The sequence below is a fragment of the Thecamonas trahens genome (assembly GCF_000142905.1).
Source record: "Thecamonas trahens ATCC 50062 unplaced genomic scaffold supercont1.73, whole genome shotgun sequence".
NCBI classification, from domain to species: Eukaryota; order Apusomonadida; family Apusomonadidae; genus Thecamonas; species Thecamonas trahens.
Genome location: NW_013657607.1, coordinates 44,601 through 67,618, shown reverse-complemented (window position 1 = coordinate 67,618; position 23,018 = coordinate 44,601). Strand labels below are relative to the sequence as shown.

Sequence of the window (23,018 nt, the reverse complement as noted above, 5' to 3'; positions counted from 1 at the left end):
GGTGATGGGGGCAGAGGGGGGGCAGAGGGGGGATGGGATACGGTGATCGGGCAGAGGGGGGCAGAGGGGGATGGGATACGGTGATGGGGCAGAGGGGGGCAGAGGGGGATGGGATACGGTGATGGGGCAGAGGGGGGCAGAGGGGGGGCAAGCACGACGCAAGTTGACTGACTTTATGCCAAGGTCACTAGAGCTTAGAGGCAGGCGGCGCACGGAGGAGACGGACACGGTTGATGCCGCCGTCGGGCTCGGAGATGACCTTGACCCGAGTGATGGGCTGCGACCAGGCGTACGACGCCGAGAGGGCGATGTGGTCGCCAGCGCGGACGACAAGAACGTTGCCAGCGTACTCCTTGGTGAGGAGGCGGTCGACGAGCGGGAGCCAGTCAGAGTCGGCGCTGCCGTCGGCGCCCGGGCGGAGAGCGAGGACGGTGACCCGCCACGGGTTGTTGTTGCGGAAAAAGGCAAAGTCGAGGACGACGGCACCGAGGACTGTCGGCTCGGCAAGGGCAATCTCCAGCCAGTCGACGTGGCCGGCCACCCGCGAGCGCGCCGACTCAAAGCCGTCAAACATGCCCATCGGCGGGTACGCCGCGAGCGCAGCCACCGCCGGGCCGTAGTGCTCGTTGGACGCGGCGACGACGAGCCCGCCGGCCGCCAGACACGCCGCGTCGGCCAGCGGCGCGCCCTTTGGCTTGATGCCGCGCGCCTGGGCGCGGAATGCCTCGGCCATGTGGTGCGTGACCGGAACGACCTTGGGGATCGGCGCCGCCGACCGGACCACCACGGGCGCGCCAGGCGCAAGGCCCGCAGGCAGCCCGGCCGTGCCCGGCGGGTAGAGCCCGATCCGGGTGATGCCGCCGTCCGGGTAGTTGAGCACTCGGAACTCGCCCACCGGGAGCGTCGGCGTCTCCAGCGCGTACCAGTGCTCAGAGTGCCCATCGAGCGGGATCTTGCCCAGCAGCTCGCGCCACTCGCCGCCGCCGACCGGCACGTACTCGACGCTGGCCGCTTGCGCGTGGTTGCCGTCGTGGAAGAGCGTCGAGATGCAGACGTAGCCCACGGCCGCCGGGCTCTTGGTCACCGCAAAGTGTGCCGTGTCGTAGCCCGGATGCGGCGGGTACGACCGGTGCCGCGCCGTCTCCCACGAGTCCATGATCTTGCCCTGCAGGCCAAAGGCCTCGGGGTCAAACACCGCCACCCGCGGCTCGACAAGGTTGCTCGCCGGCGCAAAGGCCTCCGATGACGTCGCCACCAGCGCCGCGCCCGATGCCACGTCGTACTCGTTGAGCTCGCGGATCGGCGTCGATGCCGGCCGCGCAATGGTCTCCGGCACCGCCGGTTCAAACGCCGCAAACAGCAGCTGCCGGTACGCCTGGTTCACGATCTGGTGCGCCGGCCACGGCGAGGGGTCGAAGGACTCGAGCGGCGCAAAGGCATCGAGGTCCACGCCCGTCCACTCGAGCCCGCGGAGCACGTTGCGCGCCATCTCCACGTTGGTGTACACCCCGGCGAGGTCGCCCGTCGAGACCGTGCAAAAGCCGGAGCCGGCGTCCGGGCCTGAGAAGACCACCGCGTAGATGCCGGTGTACCCGTCGTTGGACGCCTGGTGGATCATGACCCGGTTCGATCCGGCCTGCACCACAAAGAGCCCACGCCCGGCCCGTGCGTTCTGGAACGCCACCGCCCCGCGATCGAGCGGCGCGCCGAGCATCTGCACCGCCGTGTCGTGCGAGAGCGGGTACGTCGCACCCGGCGAGGCAAACGCCTGCGCGAGCACCGCCGTAAACTTGAGGATCGAGGTCGGCGTACCCCACGCGCCGGCGGCAAGCGCCGGAAAATGCAGCCGCGGGACCGGCGCCTTCGAGTCGCGCGCCCCAGCCACCGCTGTGTACCCGTCCGGGAGGACCGCGTCGACGTCGCCAAACACAAGCTCTGTCGTCGGGTCAAGCCCGAGCTGCGGGAGCCATGCCTCCATCAAGTCCACAATGCTCACGCCCGAAAACGCCTCGAGCAGGTGCTGGACGAGAATAAAGGCCCCGCCCGAGTAGCCAAACTGCGAGCCGGGCGCCTTGCCCACCTTGATGGGCGCGTAGCCGGCTTCCATCGCCCCGGGCGTCTTGCCCTCCATCAGCTCAACCGGCGCACCCGACGCAGCCACCCATGACGGGAGGCCAAAGACGTACGGCTGGCCAAGCCCGGAGTGGTCCACAAGGTGCGAGAGCGTGAGCGCGTCGAGCCAGCTCGCGTCGGCGCCTGGCACACTCTCGTCGAGCTCGAGGACAAACGGCGAGCCGCAGGCGGCGAGCATCGCCGCCACCGGCGTCTCGAGGCCAAAGCCCACAACCGGCACGGCGTTCGGCAGGAACCGTGAGGCCGTGCCCACAAAGTACTCGAGTGCAAGCGCGGTGCCAAGTGTCTTGGACATCGAGGCCATCTGGAAGAGCGACGAGGTCGGGCATGCCGACGCACCAGCCACCACCGTCTGCGCCTCGACCACCTGTGGCAGCGGCGCCCGCCACTCGAGATCGCTCCGCGACGCCACAACCTCAAGCACCGAGTGCTTGATCATCGACTCGGCAGCGGCAGTCGGCGGCTCCAGGAGCGTGTCGCCGCGCGAGAGGCAGGCGTAGCCAACAGACTCGACGCCGTGCGACCCAGCGAGCGCCACAAGCCACTCGGCCGTCGACGCCGAGACCGAGTCGTCGCCGCGGAGCCGGCGGAGTGCAATGGCGGTGAGCTGCGCCGAGGCCTCTGCAAGCTCGGCCTCGGGGCTCGAGTCGTGGAGGCGGGTGTTGAGCTCAGCGAGGAGCTCGGCGCCCGACTTGCCAGCAGCCGAGATGAGGAACTTGAAGCCGTACTTGGCGGCGTACGCCTCAGCGCCGGCCACAAGCTCGCCCTCGAGGCCCGAGCCGGCGACTCCCGCCTGCTCGGCCTGCTCGTGAGCGGCCGCACGGGCGGCAGCTCCGATGTCGCCGTGAAAGTCGGCGGCGTAGATGACGTCGTCGACCGTCAGCCGAGTATCCGGCTCGTCGAGGAGGTAGGCCGCGACACGGCCGGCATCGGGAAAGTTGGTGTGCGAAAAGGCGAGCGCAAGGCGCGGGTGGGCGATGGCGGCAAAGAGAGTGCGCCAGCGGAGGACCCGGGCCGGGAGCGCAAACTTGGCCGGCTCGAGCGCCGTGGCCGCCGCCCACGGATCGGCCGCGCTCCGCACCGCGTCGAGGGTAAACGGCAGGAGAAGGCGCGGCGCAAACTCGATGATGGAGCCGTCGGGCGTGGGCAGGGTGAGGAGGAGAAGAATGTTGGCGGCGACTGGGTACCACTTCTCGGCGCGGGCCCACTTGACCTGGACAGCCTTGAGGCCGTCGGTCTTGTCGCGGCGGATGTAGTTGAGCTCCTCCTCCACAAAGCGGAGGTAGTCGTAGACGTCGACGCGGCCGTGAAAGAGCTCGGCCCAGAGCTCCCACCGCGAGCGCTCGGTCGTGGCGAGGTCGTCCATGACCCGGACGGCGACGCCGCGGACAGTTGTCGGCAGCGCCACGCACCCGTTGCCCACCAGCCAGTCGGCGAGGTACTGCAGGGCCTGGAAGATGTTGTACCGGACTTCGGCCTCGTCTGAGTTGGCCACAACGTTGGAGACGCCGACGTCGGCGGCAAGGAGGGCGCGCGGGTACTTGGGGTCGTCCACCGCGAGGCCGTCGATGTCCGGCCCGGCCACAAAGGCCTCCAGCTCGGCAGCCGACGCCGGGTCCAGGATGAGGGCCGAGATGAGGGCGGGGAGCGCGTCGCTCCGCCACGCCTGGACAATGGCGATGCCGATGCGGACAAAGTCGGGATGGGCGACCCAGAAGCCGTCGAGCCCGCGCTTGAGCTGGGTCACCACGTCGCGGACGTAGCCGATGAGGGTAACCTGCATGGACGGATCGGCCAGCTCGCGCGACGACGGGAGAATGCCGTACATGCCGCCGATCTTGAGCCCGCCGCGAGCACCGACGACGTCGGCGAGCATGACGTGCGACTCCTTGATGTGCTTGATGACAATGTCCGGGTCGGCCTTGACCGGGATGGAGTACTGCGGGTCGTGGGCAAAGAGGCGCGCCGTCGACGCGAGGTAGTCGTGCCAGCCGAGCGAGGCGCCGGCAAAGTACGGGTACAGCGCATCCATCATCTCGTGGACGCGGAAGACCGCCCGCGGGTTCTCCAGGACGAGGATGACGCGGATGGTGCCCGGAACGTAGTCGGGCGCCACGCCGAGGGCCACAATGGCCTCCTCCACCGCGCCGATGAGCAGAGAGAGGTACGCGGCCTCTTCCTCATTCTCCAGCTTGGGCACGTAAAAGGTGAGCGCCTCGGGCCGGTGCGCGTTGGCCACCACGTGCGCCACCAGGTCGAGCATGTGCAACGGGACCGTGTCACGGCCACCGGCAGCCGCCTCGTCAGCAATGGTCACGGCGAGGCACGGCAGGTCCAGCCCCGGGATGCGCTTGATGGGCAGCGAGGGGAAGACGCCCGCAGCCGGCTCGGCCGGCGCGATGGCGTAGTGCTTGCCCGACGCCGCGTCGGTCGTCTCCAGGCTGCCGTCAAAGCACGCATTGAGGTGGTGCGCCGCGGCGGCAAGGTCGCCAAAGAGCGGCGTCTTGGAGTCTTCGTCGTCGGCGCCCCACTTGGGGACCATGCCCGCGGCGGCGACGAGCTCGGCCACCAGCGCCGGCTCGCCCGGCAGCTTGCGCCCGGCGGCGTTCATGGCGTTGACGGCGAGCTTGGCCGAGTCCGGCGGGCCGAAGAGCGTCACGTGGAAGCCGCGCAGATGCGGCGGGAGCGGAGCCACCGGCGCCCCGCCGCCCGTCCGCCAGCCCTCGCCCAGCGGGCCGAGCGGCGTCCGCCCGCATGCGCCCACCCCGAGGACCGAGAGGTACCCGTCGTCGCCCACGCTCAGCCCGCGCGCCGCGTTCTCCGCCGCCGCCGCCCGCGTCCACCGGTCGATTGCCGCCCGGTCGCCCGCCCGCGCCGCGAGCACCGCCCGGAGCGCGCCTGCCGCCGCCTCATACACCCGCGTCAGCACCTTGCCCGTCGTGACGTTGACCAGCGCCGCCACCGCCGACGAGCCGGCCGCCTTGCCGCCGGCCGGCTCCGTGTACGCCAGCCGGTCGCTGCCCGGCCACGGTGTGTGCGGCTGCGCCTGGAGCGTTGCGCCCGAGACAAACGGCGTGTGGAAGTTCATGTGCGTGTGCGTGTGCGTCGTGCGTGTGCGTCGTGCGTGTGAGGGAGAGGGGGAGAGAGGGGGTGCCGGTCACGTGGTCTGCTCAACGGCGTCTGATGGTTGGTGGCGGGTCGAATTTCGGCTGCTGACTGTGATGGGCAGCCGCCGGGCCGCGGTGGGTGGGGCCGATGGCTAGCTTGCGCTGTAGCAGGATGGGGAGGGTGAGAAGCGAGAGGCTAGCGTTGCTGTGGGCAGCTGGTGAGTGTAGCGGGTGCGTAGGGCGGCAAGAGGCCTTGCGAGGATGACAAGAAAGGTTCGAGAAAGGAGAAAGAAATTTTTCTCCCGAGACTTCGATTTGCAATTACAATCTCAACTATATATTGATATAAATCTAGTCTCAAAAAAATTATCATTATTTGATTGATGAATGCATATTTAAATTGATGACAATATATATATATATATATATATATTGAATATATTTAATCATTTTGGGCTCATTTTTGCAATATTTTTGCGTCTCATCTATCCTGCTCTCACCTTTTACCTGCTCGCACAACCGGCGTCGGCAGCGTCGGTCGGCTGGAGGGGGCGCTTTTCCACGATGTCTGCAACGTTGTTCTCATTGCGAAGGAGGGCGCGCGCGTTGACCTCACCAAGGTGCTGTCGACGAAGGGCTTTGTCGGGCCACTGCACTGCCAGCGGCTGGTGGCGGTGGGGGTGATGCTGCCGCGGTCGAGTTTGTCTCGCGCATGTACCGCGCCTTTGACTCGAGCGGGGAGTCCGGATAGCGCTTTGCCTCTGCGCTGACACAGGTTCTGAAGGCTGAGCCCGCCGACTCTCCACTGCGCCCGTTCATTTGCGTGGTCTGATCGCTCAAGTACGCGTGATATCCGTGCCAACTGGCACGCAGCAGCTGGCTGGCATGCACGGCCAGTGCGTTAATTATGAGAAGCCTAAGAGAGGCGTCGAGCCAGAGTGTTCAGCATCTCCAACGCTGGGCGCCACAACTTGAGAGCAGTCTGCCTGTTGAATCGGACGGCCTTCGACCAGCCGATGCTCTCGGTCAACAACTCGTCGTAGTCGAAATTCTCCCGCATGAACTTCATCATGGCCCGGTCGTTTAGAGGCAGGGATCGTCTGCAATGTTTGGCAGCGAGCCCGACGCGCGACGAAACGTCACCGACACTGCCTTGGGCTCGCCATGCACCCGCCGGACTTCGGCTGTATGGACGACCAGCCGCGCTGTGACCACATGCGGCGTGCGGAAGTGCTCCGATCGTAGATGAACGGTCAGCGCCACGCCCACACTCGCCGTCAAGGCCGGTCGGCTTGGCCTGACTCGACACCGCGCCAGCGGTGTCGACTGCGAACACGCACCGCGGACAGCGCTCGAATCGGGCGTCGGTGTAGTGCGTCGCTGCTCGGCTCAGCACCACTGCCTCGTGCGACTTGGCATGGAGCTTGATCTGCAGCGCATCATGCTCGGCCACGAGCGCATCATACGCTCGAGCTTACGGTACAGCTCGCGATGCGATGCCTCACCCACGCGTCCTCCGTCACTCCCCTCGCCAGCACCCACAGGCTCGCCATCGCCAAGCACCGCGAGGCTCGACATGATCGACGCCTCCAGTTCGGCGCGCGGATCTCCTGCCGCGACGTGTTTACCTCACTAGCCACCAACACGTCGAGAAGGCGCCGTGTCCTTGCGCCCCAGCACGTGCTGCCATGGGTGCAGACTACACCGCATCACCGGTGACCACCAGTTGCTCGCGCAACTCGGGCGCGCTCGTGCGCTGCGTCCATCTTGTTGAGCGCATCTTGGAGCTGCTGGAACAGCTCGCCGTTGCGTGTCCGCATCTGCGACAAGTCGCGCTCGATGGCGTCGATGTCGCGAAGCGGCGAAAGACAGCCCCGTGCCGATCCGGACCGACTCTAGACGGACACACCCGCACACGACGACCAGCAGCTCGCCACAGACTCGGCCACTTGATGCGACTCCGCAAAGGATAAAACACACTCCTACTCGGCCGGCAGTGTGGCCTGCTCATGCTCGTCGACAGCCTCGCACGCCGTGATTGGCTCCCCCCCCCCCCCCCCCCCCCACGTGGTCACAATCTGTCAACAAACGTTTTTTTCCCTGCCAACTGTTCTGTCCGTCGCTGCTCATCCGCTCGTTCCACCTGCGGCATTGGGTGAGAGTGAGGCGGGGCGGGACGGAGCACCCGACGCCATGCCCTCATCATGCGTATACAGAGGCGGTCCCCGACGACCATGGCCCGCCATGGCGCTTGCGGTAGCGCTCCTCCTCGTCGCCCTCGGCCCCTCCCCTGCCACCGGTGCCACCCGCCGTATCGCCTTTGGCACCATCGCCGGGCCGTCGGCCACCGCTGCCATCGGCCCGCCGCTCGCCGCTGGCCCGCACACCGCCGACCTGTGCGCCACGGCTGTGGCCCTCGCCGTGTCCTTCCCGGCCGGACTCACGACATTGACTGGTCACCGCTGGTTCCACCCGGACTCGGCCCTCACTCTGGCTGCCGTCAACGCCTCGGCCGCCGTCGGCCTCTCCGTCACTGCCGCCGCCTCCGCCCCGCTGCCGCCCTGGACCGCCGCCGCCGATCCGTGGCTCTGGACGCCCGCCGGCCCGCCGCACAACGTCTCGCTGCCGCTGACGGCTGACGGCGCCGCCGCCGTGTCTCTCTCCGGCGCGGCAGTGCAGGATCTGCTGGGCGATGGCGACACGAACGCGCCCGGCGGGCTACAGGCTGGGCTGGTGATCGTGCTGCGCGCCGACTGCGCGCCCGGCGATCATGCCGTCGTCACTCTCGACCCGCTGCCTGTCCTGCGGGTCGCCTACTACGAGGTGTGCCCAAAGCTGGCACTGGCTGGTGGCGCGATCGCCCAAAATCCGCTGACGGGTGCGGCGCTCGCGGCTGCTGGCGATAGCCTCGACCTGGTGTGCGAGCCGGGCCAAGCACTGGATGGGCCCGATGGCCCAGGCAGCGGCCCGGACCAGATCTCTGTCACCTGCACATCCACTGGCGAGTATGTGCCTCAACCGCCTGAGGCCTGTGCGCCGGCGCCGTGTCCGCCACACTCGAGCCGTGACGAGTGCGGCGTGTGCGCCGGTGCCGGCACGGGACGCGTTGCCAACGCCGACCTCGACGCGTGCGGCGTGTGCTTTGGCGGCCACGCCGCACTCGATGATTGTGGCGTGTGCTTTGGCGGCAATGCGGCCAAGGATGCGTGCGGCGTGTGCTTTGGTGATGGCTCGGCGTGTGCTGGATGCGACGGCGTGCCACACTCGAGCGCGCGCCGCGATGTTTGTGGCGTGTGCGGTGGCGATGGGACAGGGTGTGCCGGATGTGACGGTGTGCCGACTCCGCTTGGTGGTGCTATCTACGACGGGTGCGGGGTGTGCGGCGGACACTCGGGCATCGGCTCGTGCATCTCGTCATGCGCCGCGCCCGGCGAGCCGCATGCGATCTACGACTGCGCCGGCATCTGCGGCGGGAGCGCGTTCCTCGACGAGTGCGGGACGTGCGTCAGCGGGACGACCGGCCTGGCACCGGGCGTCTTTCGCGACGAGTGCGGGATTTGCTTTGGCGGCGGCGCAGCCAAGGACACTTGCGGGGTGTGCCATGGTGGCGACCGCAACCGTGACTCTTGCGGAGTGTGCTTTGGTCGCGACGCAGCCCGCGATGAGTGCGGCCGGTGCTGGGCCAACGGCGCGACCAAGGACCAGTGTGGCGTGTGCGAGGGGAACTCGACATCGTGTGCGGGATGCGACATGGTGCCGGACTCGGGCATGGTGGTTGATGTCTGTGGGGTGTGCGGCGGCGACGATGGGTGTGTGCCGAGCGCCGCCCCGCAACGCAGCAGCAGCACAATCTCTGGCGCGTTGGCCACCACCATGGCTGTTAGCACCTTTGCTTGTGCTTGCCTCATCACTGCCACCGTCACCGTCATCTTCCTCTCCCGGTCGCGGGCCAAGACAGCAACTGACCCGACCTCGTCCGAGATGTGGGAGATGCGCATGACCAATGCACCTGTTGGCCGGGTTGTAGTCATGGTCACCGACGTCGACGGCTCACCGGCGCTCTGGGAGGAGTTGCCGGGCGAGATGGAGGTTGCCATGCAGCTGCATGACTCGTGTATCCGGGAGATTGTAGCCCAGGCCGGCGGGTACGAGACCAACTCGGACGGTGACTCGTTTGTCTTTGTCTTTCCTCTTTCTGCTGCCTCGGACGTCGTCGCGGCCTCGGTCCTCATCCAAGACGCACTTGTCAAGCTCGATTGGCCGCGGCCCATTCTCACCCACGACGTCTGCCCGTCGCAGCTCCGCCGTTCCCGCAACTCGTCGTCGTACGGTTTGCTGCAGTATGTGTGGCGTGGACTCCGGGTCCGCATTGGTCTCCACGCCTGCTCGCCGATGCACACCATCGACGAGGACACACATCACATCCACTACATTGGCGACTGCATGCACCATGCTGATGCCATCGCCATGGCTGCCGAGCCCGGTCAGATTGTTATGTCCAGCGAGATGCGCGCGGCGCTGCCGACGGTTCTCCCACCGGGCCTTATCGCATCATGGATCTCGTCGTTCTCGTTTATCGAGGCCGACGATGTCAAGTTTGACATCTTCTCGCTCGTCTCGCTCTCATCGGTCACATCCGAGCGGTACTACGGGAGCTCGGCGTCCGAGCTCCCAACTCAGACCGAGGAGTATCCATCGACCTTTGTGGCGTCGGGCGTCGCCGTCACTGTCACCACCCACGATGACGACGTCGGAGGCGACGTCTCGCACGCCTCGCGCACGTGTCCAGGGCCCGATGGCCTGTATACCTCGAGCGAGAAGCCACGATGTGGTGCAGGTGCCAGCTCATCGACGCACGAACCGCTGGGCAAGTCAAGCCAGTCTTTGTTAACGTCATCATCGTCGTTGTCGTTATCGTCGTCGTCGTCGTCGACCATGTTTGAGTCGTCACAGGTTGGTGGGTGGTACCACCAGTCGCTGTCCCACTGCGATTCGGCCAAGTCCAACGAAGAGCGACTGAACTCGACGATGGCGGATCTGGAGACACCTCCGTCCCTCCGCGAACCGCCGTCACTCGGATCGCCCGAGTGGCTGGCGACAAAGAAGACGACACAGCTATGGGGCGAGCCACGTGTGTGCTCCGAGTCATCCGACTCGTTCTCGGATGCATACAGTACGTCGGTGATCCGGTCGCATGGTGTGGAGTCATTGCCGTCTTTCTCAGGAACGTCGGAAACTCGCAAGGTGTCGCTGCAGCGGCTTGTGCTGGAGCGAACGAAGCAGAGGATCACGACGGCGCAGAGAGCACGGGCGGCACAGCGATCCCGGCGGCGCAAGCGCCTGCGCCGAACTTCGTCAACAGGGCGGCTTGGTGACGTGCTCGAAGAGGTTGCCCTCGACACTTTGGTTCAAACCTCGCGCACCGGGAGCTCGCCACCGCAGAAGCCAGCGCTCCTAGGTCAGTTTGGCTCGGACGCGTCGTCTGTGTCGTCGCTCTCGCAGACCTCATCGATGTACTCTGTTAGCCGGCCTCCGACGCTCATGTACCGCACCACCTCGATTGCCGACCGCATTGCCCGCCACGTGTCACAGCGCGATGGAGGCATCCACTCGGCCACGGTCCGCAGCACTTCCTCGAACGCACCCCTCACCCAGGCCGCTAAGCCAAAGCTCATCGCGCCGCCCATACGATCGCCTGTTTCAATTGCCATAGCGGTACTATGCCGGACTCTCGTGAGCGCCGACATGGGCACATAGCTAGCTGATGGCGTTGCAGGCTGTGCTTTACTCGTGATAGCTGTGATAGCTTGGCCATGCGCGTCTTTGAGGAGCCAACGCGTGCCTGTCGCGTCGGCGCCACCGAAAACACTCGCCTGTGACAAACCTGCTGTGGCTGTTGCTGTGGTCTGCCGCAGGGCTCGAGAGGCACCCATCGCGACTACACCTATCGGAGACATCGACATACACTTTCGTTGATGTCGCAGTAGCCACTGTTGCTGCTGCTGCTGCTGCTGATGATGATGATGCTGATGATGATGCTGCTGCTGATGATGATGATGACGATGATGATGATGATAATAATGATGATGATGATGCTGCTGCCCGCACGACGAACGACGATGACAGGCCGAGCAACTGCGGGACAAACAGCAGCGATGGCGAAGTGGGGGGAGGGGGGGGAGCACTCGACCATGGGGAAGAAGCCCATGACCCATGCCCATGCCCATGCCCATGCCCACCCCCACCCCCATGCCCACCCCCACTCCCACCCACGCCCACACATGGCCATGGCAGCCGTACCGGTGCTGGCCATGGCACCCGTGCCGGTAATGCAGACTGCCTGTACGCCCGCCGGCCGGCGTGGCCACCGCCTGCGGGACCGAGCCGGTGAGCAGGAAGGCGACCTGGCGGCGTCTCGCCGTGTTGGCAGTCGGCGGCGGCGGGTCGGACGGGCAGATGGGGCGGGACGGAGGCCGTGGGCGCACTGGCCGCATCGGACGTGCAAGGCGGAGGGGACGCAGCGGTCGCGGCTGTCGCAGGCGTGGCATCGGGCGATGTGGACGGACGGGGTGGACGGGGGGGTGGACGGGGTGGACGGGGTGGATAGGCCGAGTCGGACGGATGGGACGCATCGGACGGATGGGACGCATCGGACGGATGGGACGCATCGGACGGATGGGACGCATCGGACGGATGGGACGCATCGGACGGATGGGACGCATCGGACGGATGGGACGCATCGGACGGATGGGACGCATCGGACGGATGGGACGCATCGGACGGATGGGACGCATCGGACGGATGGGACGCATCGGACGCATCGGACGGGCCAGACGGGCCGACCAGGTCGAACGAGTGGGGTGCGTGACGGCAGGGAGACCAGCCACACCAGGCGCCCGACCCAATGCGGCCCGGACGAGGTACGGCTGGTGGGAACAGGAACGGATATGGCCGCCACAACAGTAGGTTCGACTACCGCCACACTCTCCTCGCCGCCCTCCTCGCCATCATCCTCGCTCTTCCCATCGCCCACGCCTACCAGATCCACACCGCAGCCGCAGCCGTCCCAGGCCCGGCATACACAGCATGCATGCCAACCGATGGCATCGTCCGCCCAGGGCCCACAGCAGGATTTGCCCTTGGCGGCGGCTCCATCTGCGGAGTCTCCTTCGTCTTTACTCCGCCGCTTCCGCATAATGCGTGGATCTCGCCGCTCTCCTCGCTCAGCTTCGCCGCTGCCAACAGGTCCGCTGGCGCTGGTGCTCCGTCGATCCTTCGCCTCGCCGCAGTTGCCGCTCCGGGAACCGCCCGCGCCGGTCCATTCTCCGCCCCCTATTGGACTACTCCGCGCGCCCTCGCGGCTATCGTGGACGGCTCGGTGGCTGATGCTGTGCTGACACCCAACCTACCGGGTGCCCCACTCCTCGTCACCGGCCAGGCTTTGTCATCGGTCCTCTCTGCTGCTTGGGAGTCAGACGACGGCGGCTCTGCCACCAGCCACCTGATCATCGCCTGGGCCGATGCCACCGACACCGCCGCCCCGCTGCCGCGTCCGATGGCGGACAACACCCCTTCACCGCAAACTGACGACGGCGCTCGTCGGATTTGGCTGGCCGCAGACCCCCTGCCGGTCCTCCGAATCGTGTACTACGTCACCTGCGGTACCTTTAGCGCCACACACGCTACCATCGAGCCGCATCCCGCCACAGAGACAGCAGTGGCTCCCGTCGGAGAAGGACTTGTCGTCCGATGCTCCGACGGCGCCACAATGTCCAATGGCGCGCGCGAGGTTGTCGTCCTCTGTACCTCATCAGGCTCGTACGATCCGCCCACAGCGGACTGCACCATCGACGCTCCCACGCCCACAGGCTCGGAGTCTAGTTGGGCCTCCTCCTCCCACATGGCTCTCTATATCGCCATCCCGCTGATCGCTGCCGCTTGCATCGCTGGACTTGGGCTTGCCTGGTACGCTTGCCGCCGCCGCCGCCGCCGCGCCAAGACCGCCGTCGCGCACCGCCGTCGACGCAACGCTGCCGTGGCTCCCAGCGGCGAGTTGGATGCCGAAAGCGCGCCACTTGCCGCCGCCACGCCGCCGTCTCCCAAGATTCCGACCATTCTGGGCGATGGCGAGAACGGATCCGCCGCGACGTCGGACAAGGCTGTAGTGGTCATGGTCATCGAGGTGGCGCGCCTGCGGCGGCTGCGAGCTCTCTACCCGGAGGCAACCGGCGAAGCGGTCAAGCTCTACCAGGCCTGCGTACGCGCCACCATGGCCCAGCACGGCGGCCTGGAGTCGATCTCGGTCTTTGACGACGCTTTTGTCTTTGTCTTTCCCGGCAATGCTGGCCTTCACGCCATCCGTGCCGGCATCATCGTCCAAGACATGCTACTTAGCGTTGTATGGCCCAAGAGCCTTCTCGCCGCCCCCGAGTGCGCCACCGTCATGGGCCGCGACACCAGCGAGCAGTTTGGCCGCCTCCGCCCGATCTGGCGCGGCCTGCGCATCCGCATGAGCGTGCACCATGGCGAGCCCGAGGTCACTCTCGCGCCGGCTCGAAGCAGCCAGTCTACACAGGCGCATGCATGACCCGCGCACATGCCATCGCCCACCGCTCGCGCGGCGGACACGTCATCATCTCCGCCACCCTCCGCTCCGTCCTCCCCTTTGATCTCCCGGACCACCTCACCGCCCACCCAGTCGGGCGCATCCTCGACCCCATCGACAAGAAGCACACCGTCGAGATGTTTGTGGTCGTCGCCAAGTCCTCGGTCACCGCCCTTCGCTGGGCCACCATCGCCGCCCGCATGACGTCGACCTGGATCTCCGCCACAGACATCACCGACGAGGGCGCGACAACCGAGGCCGGCACAGACGCGCAACCCGCCACTGCAATTGGCCATCACAAGAAGAAGCACGCCTGCGGCGACTTTAACCGCTCGCTCGTCCACTACCACTCGGACGAGGAGATGAACGAGGTCGACGGCCCCGGGCCTGGCCCAGCCTCTGGCACGCAGCCCGTTGACGGCGCCGCCCGTATCGTCGGTCGGCCCGCTGCCGGTCCCACCGATCTCCCGACTCGTGCCATCTCCGCCTCGCGCATCCCGCATGGCTACAACGGAATCCGCTCGGCCATCGCCCAGATCGCCGCGCTTCCTTCAACCTCATCGGGCGCCTCGTCGGGCGTCATCTCGTGGGTTGTCACCCCACGAGTCGCCGCCTCGGCCTCAAACTACGACTCAGCCAACTCGTCGCTCACCCGCAAGGGCTCGCTTGACTCGACCACCGCCGGCACGCGCAACTCGTCGGCCGCCTCTCTAGCCCACCGCGCATCCCCGCGCCGCCCGCCCGCCGCCGAACAGTCTATCCATCTTCACGCTTCGGGCTTCACTCCGCGCGGCCGCCCGCGCATCTTGCGCCTTGTGCCTGCTCCAGATCCGGAGCCAGCGTCTTCACCTGTGCCTGCACCAGAGCCTGCGCCAGAGCCAGAGCCAGAGCCGGAGTCAGCGTCTTTGCCTGTGTCTGCACCAGAGTCTGTGCCTGTGTCTGCACCAGAGTCTGTACCTGTGTCTGCACCAGAGTCTGCGCCTGAGCTTGAGCCCGAGTCTGTGCCATCAGCAGCAGCCGCACCCGCCGCACTGTCGCCGCCTTCCCAGCCGTCCCTCACTGTGGCCGGCCATCCTACCTCATCTCTCGACTCGCCGCTTACGACTGCTCCTACAATCGCCGTGGAGATCGCAGCCGGCTCAAACTCGGCCTCCATGTCCTCCGTCGACGATCTCGCTGTAGTTGACCGACCGCCGGTGGTAGGCCCACGTCCCCGTGCCACATCAACGAGTTGTGGCAACGGCGATGGCGGTGGCGACGGCGATAGCAATGGCCTCGAGTCTGGCAACAACACCACCACCCAGTTCTCCAACATTGTCCTCTCGTCGCCCGCCTGCGAGCACGCCCCTGATGACGCGCTCGCCTCGTGTACTTCCTCCCTCACGGTGCCGTACTCCAGTCCCACCACCATCTACGACACCGAGCCCAGCCTGAGAGTCCAGGACGACAACGCCTTCATCTTCGATCTTCAGTCGTCGGTCCCGCACATACCGCCCGACCTGCTCGGCACCTCGATGGTCGTCGGCACCGATCCCAGCGCTGCCCCGCACACGCCCAACCGCGCCGCCGTGCCGCCGCATCCCCAAGCCGGCTCGGCCTCGACCTCGACCTCGACCTCAACCTCCTCCTCCACCTCCTCCTCCTCATTGTCATCGTCGACGTCGTCGTCCTCTTCCTCCTCCTCGGCATCGTCGTCGCCGTCGTCGCAGGTTGCCATCTAGCGCCCGCCTCGTCCCCGTTTACCCAATAAACTACTAGCCAACGTAGGGCGGTAGGCTTGCTACGTCCGGCTGCCCTTGTCGTCAAAGGCAGCGAGAAAGGCGCCGGCGGCGCGGAGCAGATCGGCGTCGGCCTCGACGTCCTTGAGCTCGGTGGAGACAAGGGCGATGAGCGTCTTCTGCCGCTCTGTCGCCGGCGGTGGCGCGGTGCGGACAAAGTCGAGGTACAGCCCGTGGCCAGCAAGGCTGACGAGGCCAGCCACAAGCACGGCGACGGCGACCGTGAGCACGCCGTCCGACGCCTTTGACGCCCGCTCGGCGTACGCCGCTGCTCCCAGCAGAACCGCCACAAGCACAACGAGCGCCACCCGAAGCGCTATTGCGTTGTGCCGCGGAACGTAGAGCGGGCGCACTGCGGCGAGACAGAGCCCGCCGGCAAAGACCACTCCGCCCACCACGCTGAGCATGGCCAGCGGGTGGACGGCGAGGGCGGCGACGCCGATCGCGAGGACCATCCGTGCCGTCAGCCCGCCCACCACCGCCCGCACCACATACGCCCGCCGGAACGCCGCCGCCTGCCGGCGTGCCAGCTCGCTTGCCTGCCCGCTTCCGCAAGCCGCCACCGCGGCTGCCAGCCGACCGGCGACGACGACGTAGGCAAGGGCGGGAGCGGTGACGATGGCGGCAAAGACGGCGGCGGCGGTCCAGCCGGCGGTGAAGCACGCCACGCCGGGCTCGTCCGCCACCACGTGGCTGCCGTCGGCGAGTGGGAGACAGACAAAGACGGCGGCCGCCTGGCGGAGGAGTGGGATGAGGAGGGCAGGCGCGACGGCGCCAGCCACTCGGCGCCCGCCAGCGGCTGCGCCAGTGCCAGCAGCGTACCCGGCTGCTGCGCCGCCCGCCACAGCCCCGCTCGCTACCACCAGCGGGACCGCCATCAGCGAGACAAGGTAGCCCGGCGAGGCGCCGCCAACCACGCACTGCCAGGCAAGGCCAATCAGGTCGCTGTTGCCCGCCGCCGCCAGCGCCGTCAGCATCGTCTGCGCGCCCGTCGGCCACGCTAGCCGCGCCCGCGCCAACAGCGCCACCGCTTGCACGCCGACCACTACGGCGCCGACCGCCGTGGCCGGGACCTCGCGCCTGGCGACCACGGCGCCTGTCGCAGCGGCGGCGGCCAGCAGCGCAACGACCACGATCAGTGGGAGAGCTGGCGCCCACGGCGGGCAGCGGGCGCACTCGCCGTCGGGCGCGGTGTAGTGGGCGGGCGCGCAGGTGTTGCAGAGAAAGCCCGAGGCGGTGGGCGCGCACGGGACGGTGGCCGAGCCGCCGGGGCAGGCGCGCGGGCGGCGGCAGCGGAGAAAGACGTGGACGGCGGACGGGTGCGGGTAGAAGCCGGCGGCCGGGAGCGGGGCGGCCAGGCCCGAGGCGCAGCGGCCGCCGGGCGGGCACGGGCTGCAGCCGGCAGCAGCCGGCTTGCCCGGTGGCGCCCAGAAGCCAGCCTCGCACACGCATGACCCGTTCGAGCCGCCGGCCAGCAGCATGTGGTCCGGGCAGGCCGGGACGAGGGCGCAGGCCTCGGTCGACGTCCCGGGCTTGGTCTCGCCCGGCCGGCACGGCTCGCACACCAGCACCGCCGACGCTGCCGACGCCGAGCCAAAGCCGGGCGGGCAGAGGCCGACGGCGAGGTCGACCGCAGGCGGAGCGTGGAGCAGCGGGCGGATGGGCAGCGGCGGGAGGTGGCCGATGAGGACGACCGCCGCCGTCCGCCCTGCAAACGGCGCCCCGCCGTCGAGCGCCACCCCCACCGCCGACATGTCGTACCCGGCCGTGCTCGCCGCCACCACCGCGTCGTTGCGGAGGAGCAGGCCAGTGTCGTCGACGAGGGCGAGCTCGAGCTCGACCCGCGAGTCGACGCACGGCGTGCCAAAGGCGTCGACGAGGACGGCCACGCCGCGGCCGAGCGGAACGGCCGAGCCGACCGCCGCCGGCGGGACATCGGCCCACGCCATGCCCACCGGCGGTGAGGCCCATCCAGAGCCGTACGGCTGCGCCTCTGCTGACGGCGTGCCGGTGAGCGTGCCCAGGGCGCTTGCCAGCACGCCACCGCCGGCGACGGCCGACGGCAGCGCGTTGCCGTCGCAGAAGAACCCGACGCCGCCGGCCAGCACCGCCGACGTGCCTGTCACCACCGGCGGCGCCGTCGTGCTCTCGTCGATGAGGTCAAGCTGGCAGACAAAGAAGCCGCCGCCGATGGTGGCCGACTCGGCGCCGTCGATGACCAGCCCATCGCGGATGCGGACCGTGCTCAGCAACGGCGGCGGCAGCGGCAGCGCCGTCGGACGCCACACCCCGGCGGCCATGGCGGCAACGGCTGGCCCGGCGTCGCTTGCGAATGCCTGCCCGCTGATAAAGATGGCGCCGCCTGCGCCACCGGCCGACGCCGCCGTCACGGTCACGCCGGCCAGGACCGAGTCGACGACGGCGTCGTCTGACACAGGCTTGAGCATCATGGCACCGCCGCTCCCGTCGGTCACGCACCGGTCAAAGACGGAGTCGGTCACGACCGTGGTCGTCATCGACATCACGCACCCGCCGCTGTACCCGGCGCTGCTGCGGCTGAGCGTCGAGCCAGTGATGACCAGTGGCAACTCGTTGCCGGAGAGCCGCTGGAAGATGGCCCCGCCTGCCACCTCAGCCGAGCACCCGGTGATGGTCGAGTCGGTGACGGTGATAGCGGTGAGGATGGCTCCGATGCCGCCGCCGCTGGCGGCCGTGCAGTTGGCGATGGTGCTGCCGTTGACAGCCACGACGGCGCCGATGGATGCGAGTTCGACCGGCACGCCGATGCCGCCGCCAGTATTGTCTGCCGACGAGCCGAAGATGGCCGAGTCGGTCATGGTGAGGGTGCCCGAGACGGCGACCGCCCCGCCGTCGCTTCCCGATGAGCAGGCGACAAAGCGGGAGGCGGTGATGGTCGCTTCCGCTCCGCTGGCCACATACACCGCGCCGCCAAAGCCTCTTGCCGACGCCAAGGTGATATTGGAGCCGGTGATGGTGGCGGCGGCGCCGGCCAGGACGGCCACTGCGCCACCGGTGGTGTTCGAGTACGTCTCCTCGATGGAGGTGTCCACGAGGACGAGCTCGCTTGCGCTCCCGCTGGCGAGCAGCGGTGCGCCGGGGACGGACACGTCGACGCCTGCGCCGGGCGGCGAGGCCAGGCCGCGGACGACCAGGCCACGGAGCGTGAGCGAGCCGCCGCCCGAGACGGCAAAGAGCGGGCCGGGGTGGGCCGAGCAGTCGATGGTGACCGAGCCGGGCGTACCTGCCGGTGCGTAGGTCACCGTCGTGGCCTCCACGCTGATGTGGGTCGACGGGCAGCCGGTGTACTTGCCCGGCGGGAGGAGGATGGTCGTCGGCGTGCAGCGTGAGACGCGCGTCAGTGGCGTGATGAAGCACTCGGTGATGGTAAAGGAGAGGCAGTCGGCGACAAGTGTGACGCCGGCGGCCGGCGCCAGGCCGCCGGGTTGCCACGCCAGCGCGTGGATGGCATTGCCCGTGTTGCTGAACACCAGGTCGGCCGCCCCGTCGCCGCTGACGTCGAGCAGAGTGGCGCTGACCGGGGAGTGGGTCGAGGCATAGCTGACGGTGACGGACGGGAGGAAGACGCCCGGCGCGAGCTGGTACGCTGTGATGACCTCGGTGGCGAGAGCGGCGACGAGGTCGACGAGGCCGTTGCCGGAGATGTCTGCCACGACGGCGGCGGCGACCCCGGTCGTTGCCTCGACGGGCGTAATGTCAAAGTACGCGCCGCCGTTGCGGGAGAAGCAGATGTGGAGCCGGTCGGTGGAGTAGACGACGTCGGCGGCGCCGTCGTTGTCGACGTCGACAACGACAACGTTGCTGATGACGGCGGTACCGATGACCATGGGCTTGAGGACGCTGCGGAAGGTGGCGTTGCCGAGGCCTTCGATGAGGTGGATGAAATAGGAGCCGCTGTTGAGGACGACGAGGTCGGTGATGCCGTCGGCGGTGACGTCGTCGGCAAAGACGGCGGCGATTGGATGCAGCGCCGCGACGTCGATGGTCGAGGTGAGGACAAAGGAGTCGCCCGACACGCCATGGGCCACGGCGAGATGGTCGCGGGGCGCGGGACTCGGGGGGCCCGTCATGGTGGTGACCATGTCGGTGATGCCGTCGCCGCTAAAGTCGCCGACAACAACCGAGATGCCGTTGACGTCGACAAGCGGCAGGGCGTACGAGGCGGAGATCAAGTTCGTGCCCGGGATGGAGACCAGCGAGGTGACAGCCCGGACTGCGCCCTCATTGTTGCTCGGCACAAAAAAGTCGGACCGGCCGTCGGCGTTGATGTCGGCGGTGGCAAAGACCGTGGGCCCCATCGAGCTTCCGGGAGTAAACACGGCGTCCGCCGGGTGGAAGAGGAGCTGGCCGCTGACAAAGTACGAGCGGTAGACGGCAAAGACGCCCGGGGCGGCGATGGCGGTCAGGTCGGGATGCCCGTCATTGTCGTAGTTGGCCGGAGTGAGGCCCTTGGGCGGAAAGGTGCCAGCGGGGGAGGCGACGACGGTGACACCGGTGCTCCACGAGCCGCGGAGGGCAATGCCCGAGGTATACTCGACGGTAGAGGCTGTGGTCACGATGACGTCGGCCACGCCATCGTCGTCAACATCGGCCACCAGCACCGACGACGGCGATGACGACGCGACAGAGACGATGGGCGGGGCGAGTTCAAAGGCCGGCGCGCCGTCGACAGGCGGCTTGCCGCGGAGGACCTTGACGGTGCTGGCTTGCACGTCGAGGAGGACCAGGTCGAGGTAGGTGGCCGACGAGGCGTGGGCGGCCACAAAGGCAACGTCCGTGCCGAGAGGCGTGAGCGTGTTGAATAGTTGCGGCGAGGGGGCGGCGGCGGCGAAGACGACGATGTATCCGGCAGTTGGGGTGTTGCCACAGACGGCGACGTCGAGCATGCCGTCACCGGTAAAGTCGGCGACGACCATGGCGTTGATGACACTACTAATGACATTGGGCGGTGCGACGACCGTGGCGTTTGCCAGCGAGCGGGCGCTGCGGCCGGGAGCGAGGTCTGTGACGACCGCAACGAGGTCGCTTGTGGCAAAAACGGCGTCCGGCGCGCCGACTCTGTCCCAATCGACGACGTCGAGAGCGATGATGCCGTCGCCCGAGTCAGCGACGAGCGAGAGGGAGAACGAGCCAGTTGACGCGTTGTTGTACGCGAGGTAGAGGTGACGGGCGGTGGCGATAACAAGGTCATGACGTCCATCATGATCGACATCTGTCACGGCCAACTTGACAAGATTTCCTGTCGCGGGGAGTACCGGGACAAATACCACACTCGGAGCACTCCACGAGCTCCCGCCGGCCGAGTTGATGACGAGGAAGACATGGCTCTGCGTGGCGTAGATGACGTCATCGTCGCCGTCGCCGTCCACATCGAGCGTCTCTGCGTCGACAATGGGCGTGGCGGGCGGCGGCGATGGCGGGACGATGGCGGCAGGCGGCGCAAACGATCCGTTGCCGGCCCATGCCAACCACTCGATGCCAGTGGCACCAAACACAAGTAAGTCACGTGACTTACCGGCCTCGGCCACCGCTGCCTCCATTACCCTCCCTCCGCTACCGCTCGCGTGGCTCCAGCTCCGTGTCGCCTTACTCGCCGGAGCGCTTCGTTCGCAGGCACGGCTGGTGGGGAGTGACAGGGCAAGGACCATCACCAGTACAGCAACCACACACACCATGGAGAGGCCATGGCCGCCATGAGGGGTCATGGTGGGGAAGTGGGGAGGTGGGGTGGGTGGGAGAGGGGGTGGGGGTGGAGGGGAGGGGGGGGGATGGTGATGGGGGTGATGGTGATGACCATGATGATGATGATGATGATGATGATGATGACCATGATGATGATGACATGATGATGATGATGATGATGATGATGATGATGATGATGATGATGATGATGATGATGACCATGATGACCATGATGATGATGATGATGATGATGACCATGATGATGATGATGACAATGATGATGATGATGACAATGATGATGATGATGACTATGATGACTATGATGATGATGATGATGATGACTATGATGATGATGATGACCATGATCATCATCGTCATCGTCATGATCACCGTCGCCACCCACGCTCCCACAACACACTCTCGCAGACACCCTCTACGCCGGCTACGTCGTGGTCGAGCCCGAGTTCCAGTCCAAGTTCTTCTACATCCTCGCCGAGGCCCGAAAGGCGCCCGAGACGGCGCCGCTCGTCCTGTGGCTCACGGGCGGGCCGGGATGCTCGTCCGTCACGGCGTTCTTTGCCGAGAACGGCCCGGCGCGGATCAACGCGCAGACGCTGCAGCTGGAGCGGAACGCTGATGCGTGGAACAACGAGGCCAACGTGGTGTGGGTCGACCAGCCGTTTGGCACCGGCTTCTCGCCCGAGTCGCCCGACGTGGAGACCAACGAGGAGATCATCTCGCTCTACCTCGTCGACTTTCTGCAAGGCCTGCTCAAGCAGTTCCCGGCGTACGCCAAGGCTCCGCTGTACATCACCGGCGAGTCGTACGCCGGCCGCTACGTGCCCTCGCTCTGCGCCCGCATCCTCAACACCGTCAACAAGGCCGGCCTCAACCTCCGCGGCTGCGCCACCGGCGACCCGTGGTCCGTCCCGCTCACCCAGTACGAGACGTACGGCGCCTTTGCCACGGCCAACGGCCTCATCCACGGTGCCTCGAAGCTCGCCGTCGACGCCGCCACCTTTGCCTGCCGCGAGCTGTACAACTCGGCTGTCGCCAACCCGTCCATTGAGAAGTGGATCGAGGCCGAGGACGCCTGCTCCGCCATCATGGCCCTCATCATCGAGACCGCGCCCAAGATCGACGGCCACCACATCAACGTGTACGACATCAAGAAGCCGTCCATCGGCAAGCTCGGCTACAACTTCACCTTTATGTCCGACTACGTCAACATGCCCGCCACCCGCGCAGCCCTCGGCGTCCCCGCTGGCTACAAGTGGACCGACTGCTCCACCACCGCAGGCATTCCGCTCCTCATCGACCGTATGATGTCGTCCGGCCCGGACGTCCAGGCCATCCTCGACGCAGGCCTCCCGTACATGGTCTACTCGGGCAAGAACGACCTCATCTGCAACTACGTCGGCGCAGAGGCCTGGACCGCAGAGATCGGCTTTGCCGGCCAGGACGCCTTTAACGCCGCCCACCTCGCGCCGTGGACCATCGCCGGCAAGGAGGTCGGCCAGGCCAAGGCAGCCGGTGGCCTCACCCTCGTCAACATCGAGGACGCCGGTCACCTCGTGCCCATGGACCAGCCCGCCGTCGCCTCGGTCCTCCTCCACAACTTTATCCACGGCAAGCCGTTTACCGCCTAGTCGGCCCCCGCTTCCCCCGCGGTGC

The 23,018-nt window shown here is 67.2% G+C and overlaps 6 protein-coding genes across 6 annotated transcripts in view; 3 read left to right on the top strand and 3 right to left on the bottom strand.

Annotated features, from left to right (window-relative positions):
- Window positions 1-5,221, bottom strand: part of AMSG_12430 (uncharacterized protein) — a gene marked incomplete at its 5' end in the record, with an annotated part of 6,606 nt that extends 1,385 nt beyond the window's left edge. The window contains one exon of the mRNA XM_013897390.1: window positions 227-5,221. Within this exon, the coding sequence (XP_013752844.1) occupies window positions 227-5,221 (4,995 nt within the window). The remainder of the gene's footprint in view (window positions 1-226) is intronic.
- A 1,102-nt stretch (window positions 5,222-6,323) lies between these two features.
- Window positions 6,324-7,060, bottom strand: AMSG_11249 (uncharacterized protein; the record flags this gene model as incomplete). Its single annotated transcript, XM_013897381.1, has 4 exons — window positions 6,324-6,424; window positions 6,492-6,707; window positions 6,779-6,847; window positions 6,961-7,060. The coding sequence occupies 4 exons, from the start codon at window positions 7,058-7,060 to the stop codon at window positions 6,324-6,326; spliced, it is 486 nt and encodes a 161-aa protein (XP_013752835.1).
- A 424-nt stretch (window positions 7,061-7,484) lies between these two features.
- On the top strand, window positions 7,485-12,108 carry AMSG_12429 (uncharacterized protein; the record flags this gene model as incomplete). Its single annotated transcript, XM_013897389.1, has 2 exons — window positions 7,485-10,859; window positions 11,848-12,108. The coding sequence occupies 2 exons, from the start codon at window positions 7,485-7,487 to the stop codon at window positions 12,106-12,108; spliced, it is 3,636 nt and encodes a 1,211-aa protein (XP_013752843.1).
- A 1,532-nt stretch (window positions 12,109-13,640) lies between these two features.
- Window positions 13,641-15,566, top strand: AMSG_12428 (uncharacterized protein; the record flags this gene model as incomplete). Its single annotated transcript, XM_013897388.1, has 1 exon — window positions 13,641-15,566. One exon carries the CDS (start codon window positions 13,641-13,643, stop codon window positions 15,564-15,566), a length of 1,926 nt encoding a protein of 641 aa, XP_013752842.1.
- Window positions 15,567-15,625: 59 nt separating this feature from the next.
- Window positions 15,626-21,202, bottom strand: AMSG_11247 (uncharacterized protein; the record flags this gene model as incomplete). Its single annotated transcript, XM_013897380.1, has 1 exon — window positions 15,626-21,202. One exon carries the CDS (start codon window positions 21,200-21,202, stop codon window positions 15,626-15,628), a length of 5,577 nt encoding a protein of 1,858 aa, XP_013752834.1.
- A 304-nt stretch (window positions 21,203-21,506) lies between these two features.
- On the top strand, window positions 21,507-22,993 carry AMSG_11246 (serine carboxypeptidase; the record flags this gene model as incomplete). The annotated part of the gene is made up of 2 exons (XM_013897379.1): window positions 21,507-21,735; window positions 21,803-22,993. Coding segments are annotated over 2 exons (1,420 nt in total), but the record flags the coding sequence as incomplete, so codon positions are not given.
- Between the last annotated feature and the right edge of the window lie 25 nt (window positions 22,994-23,018).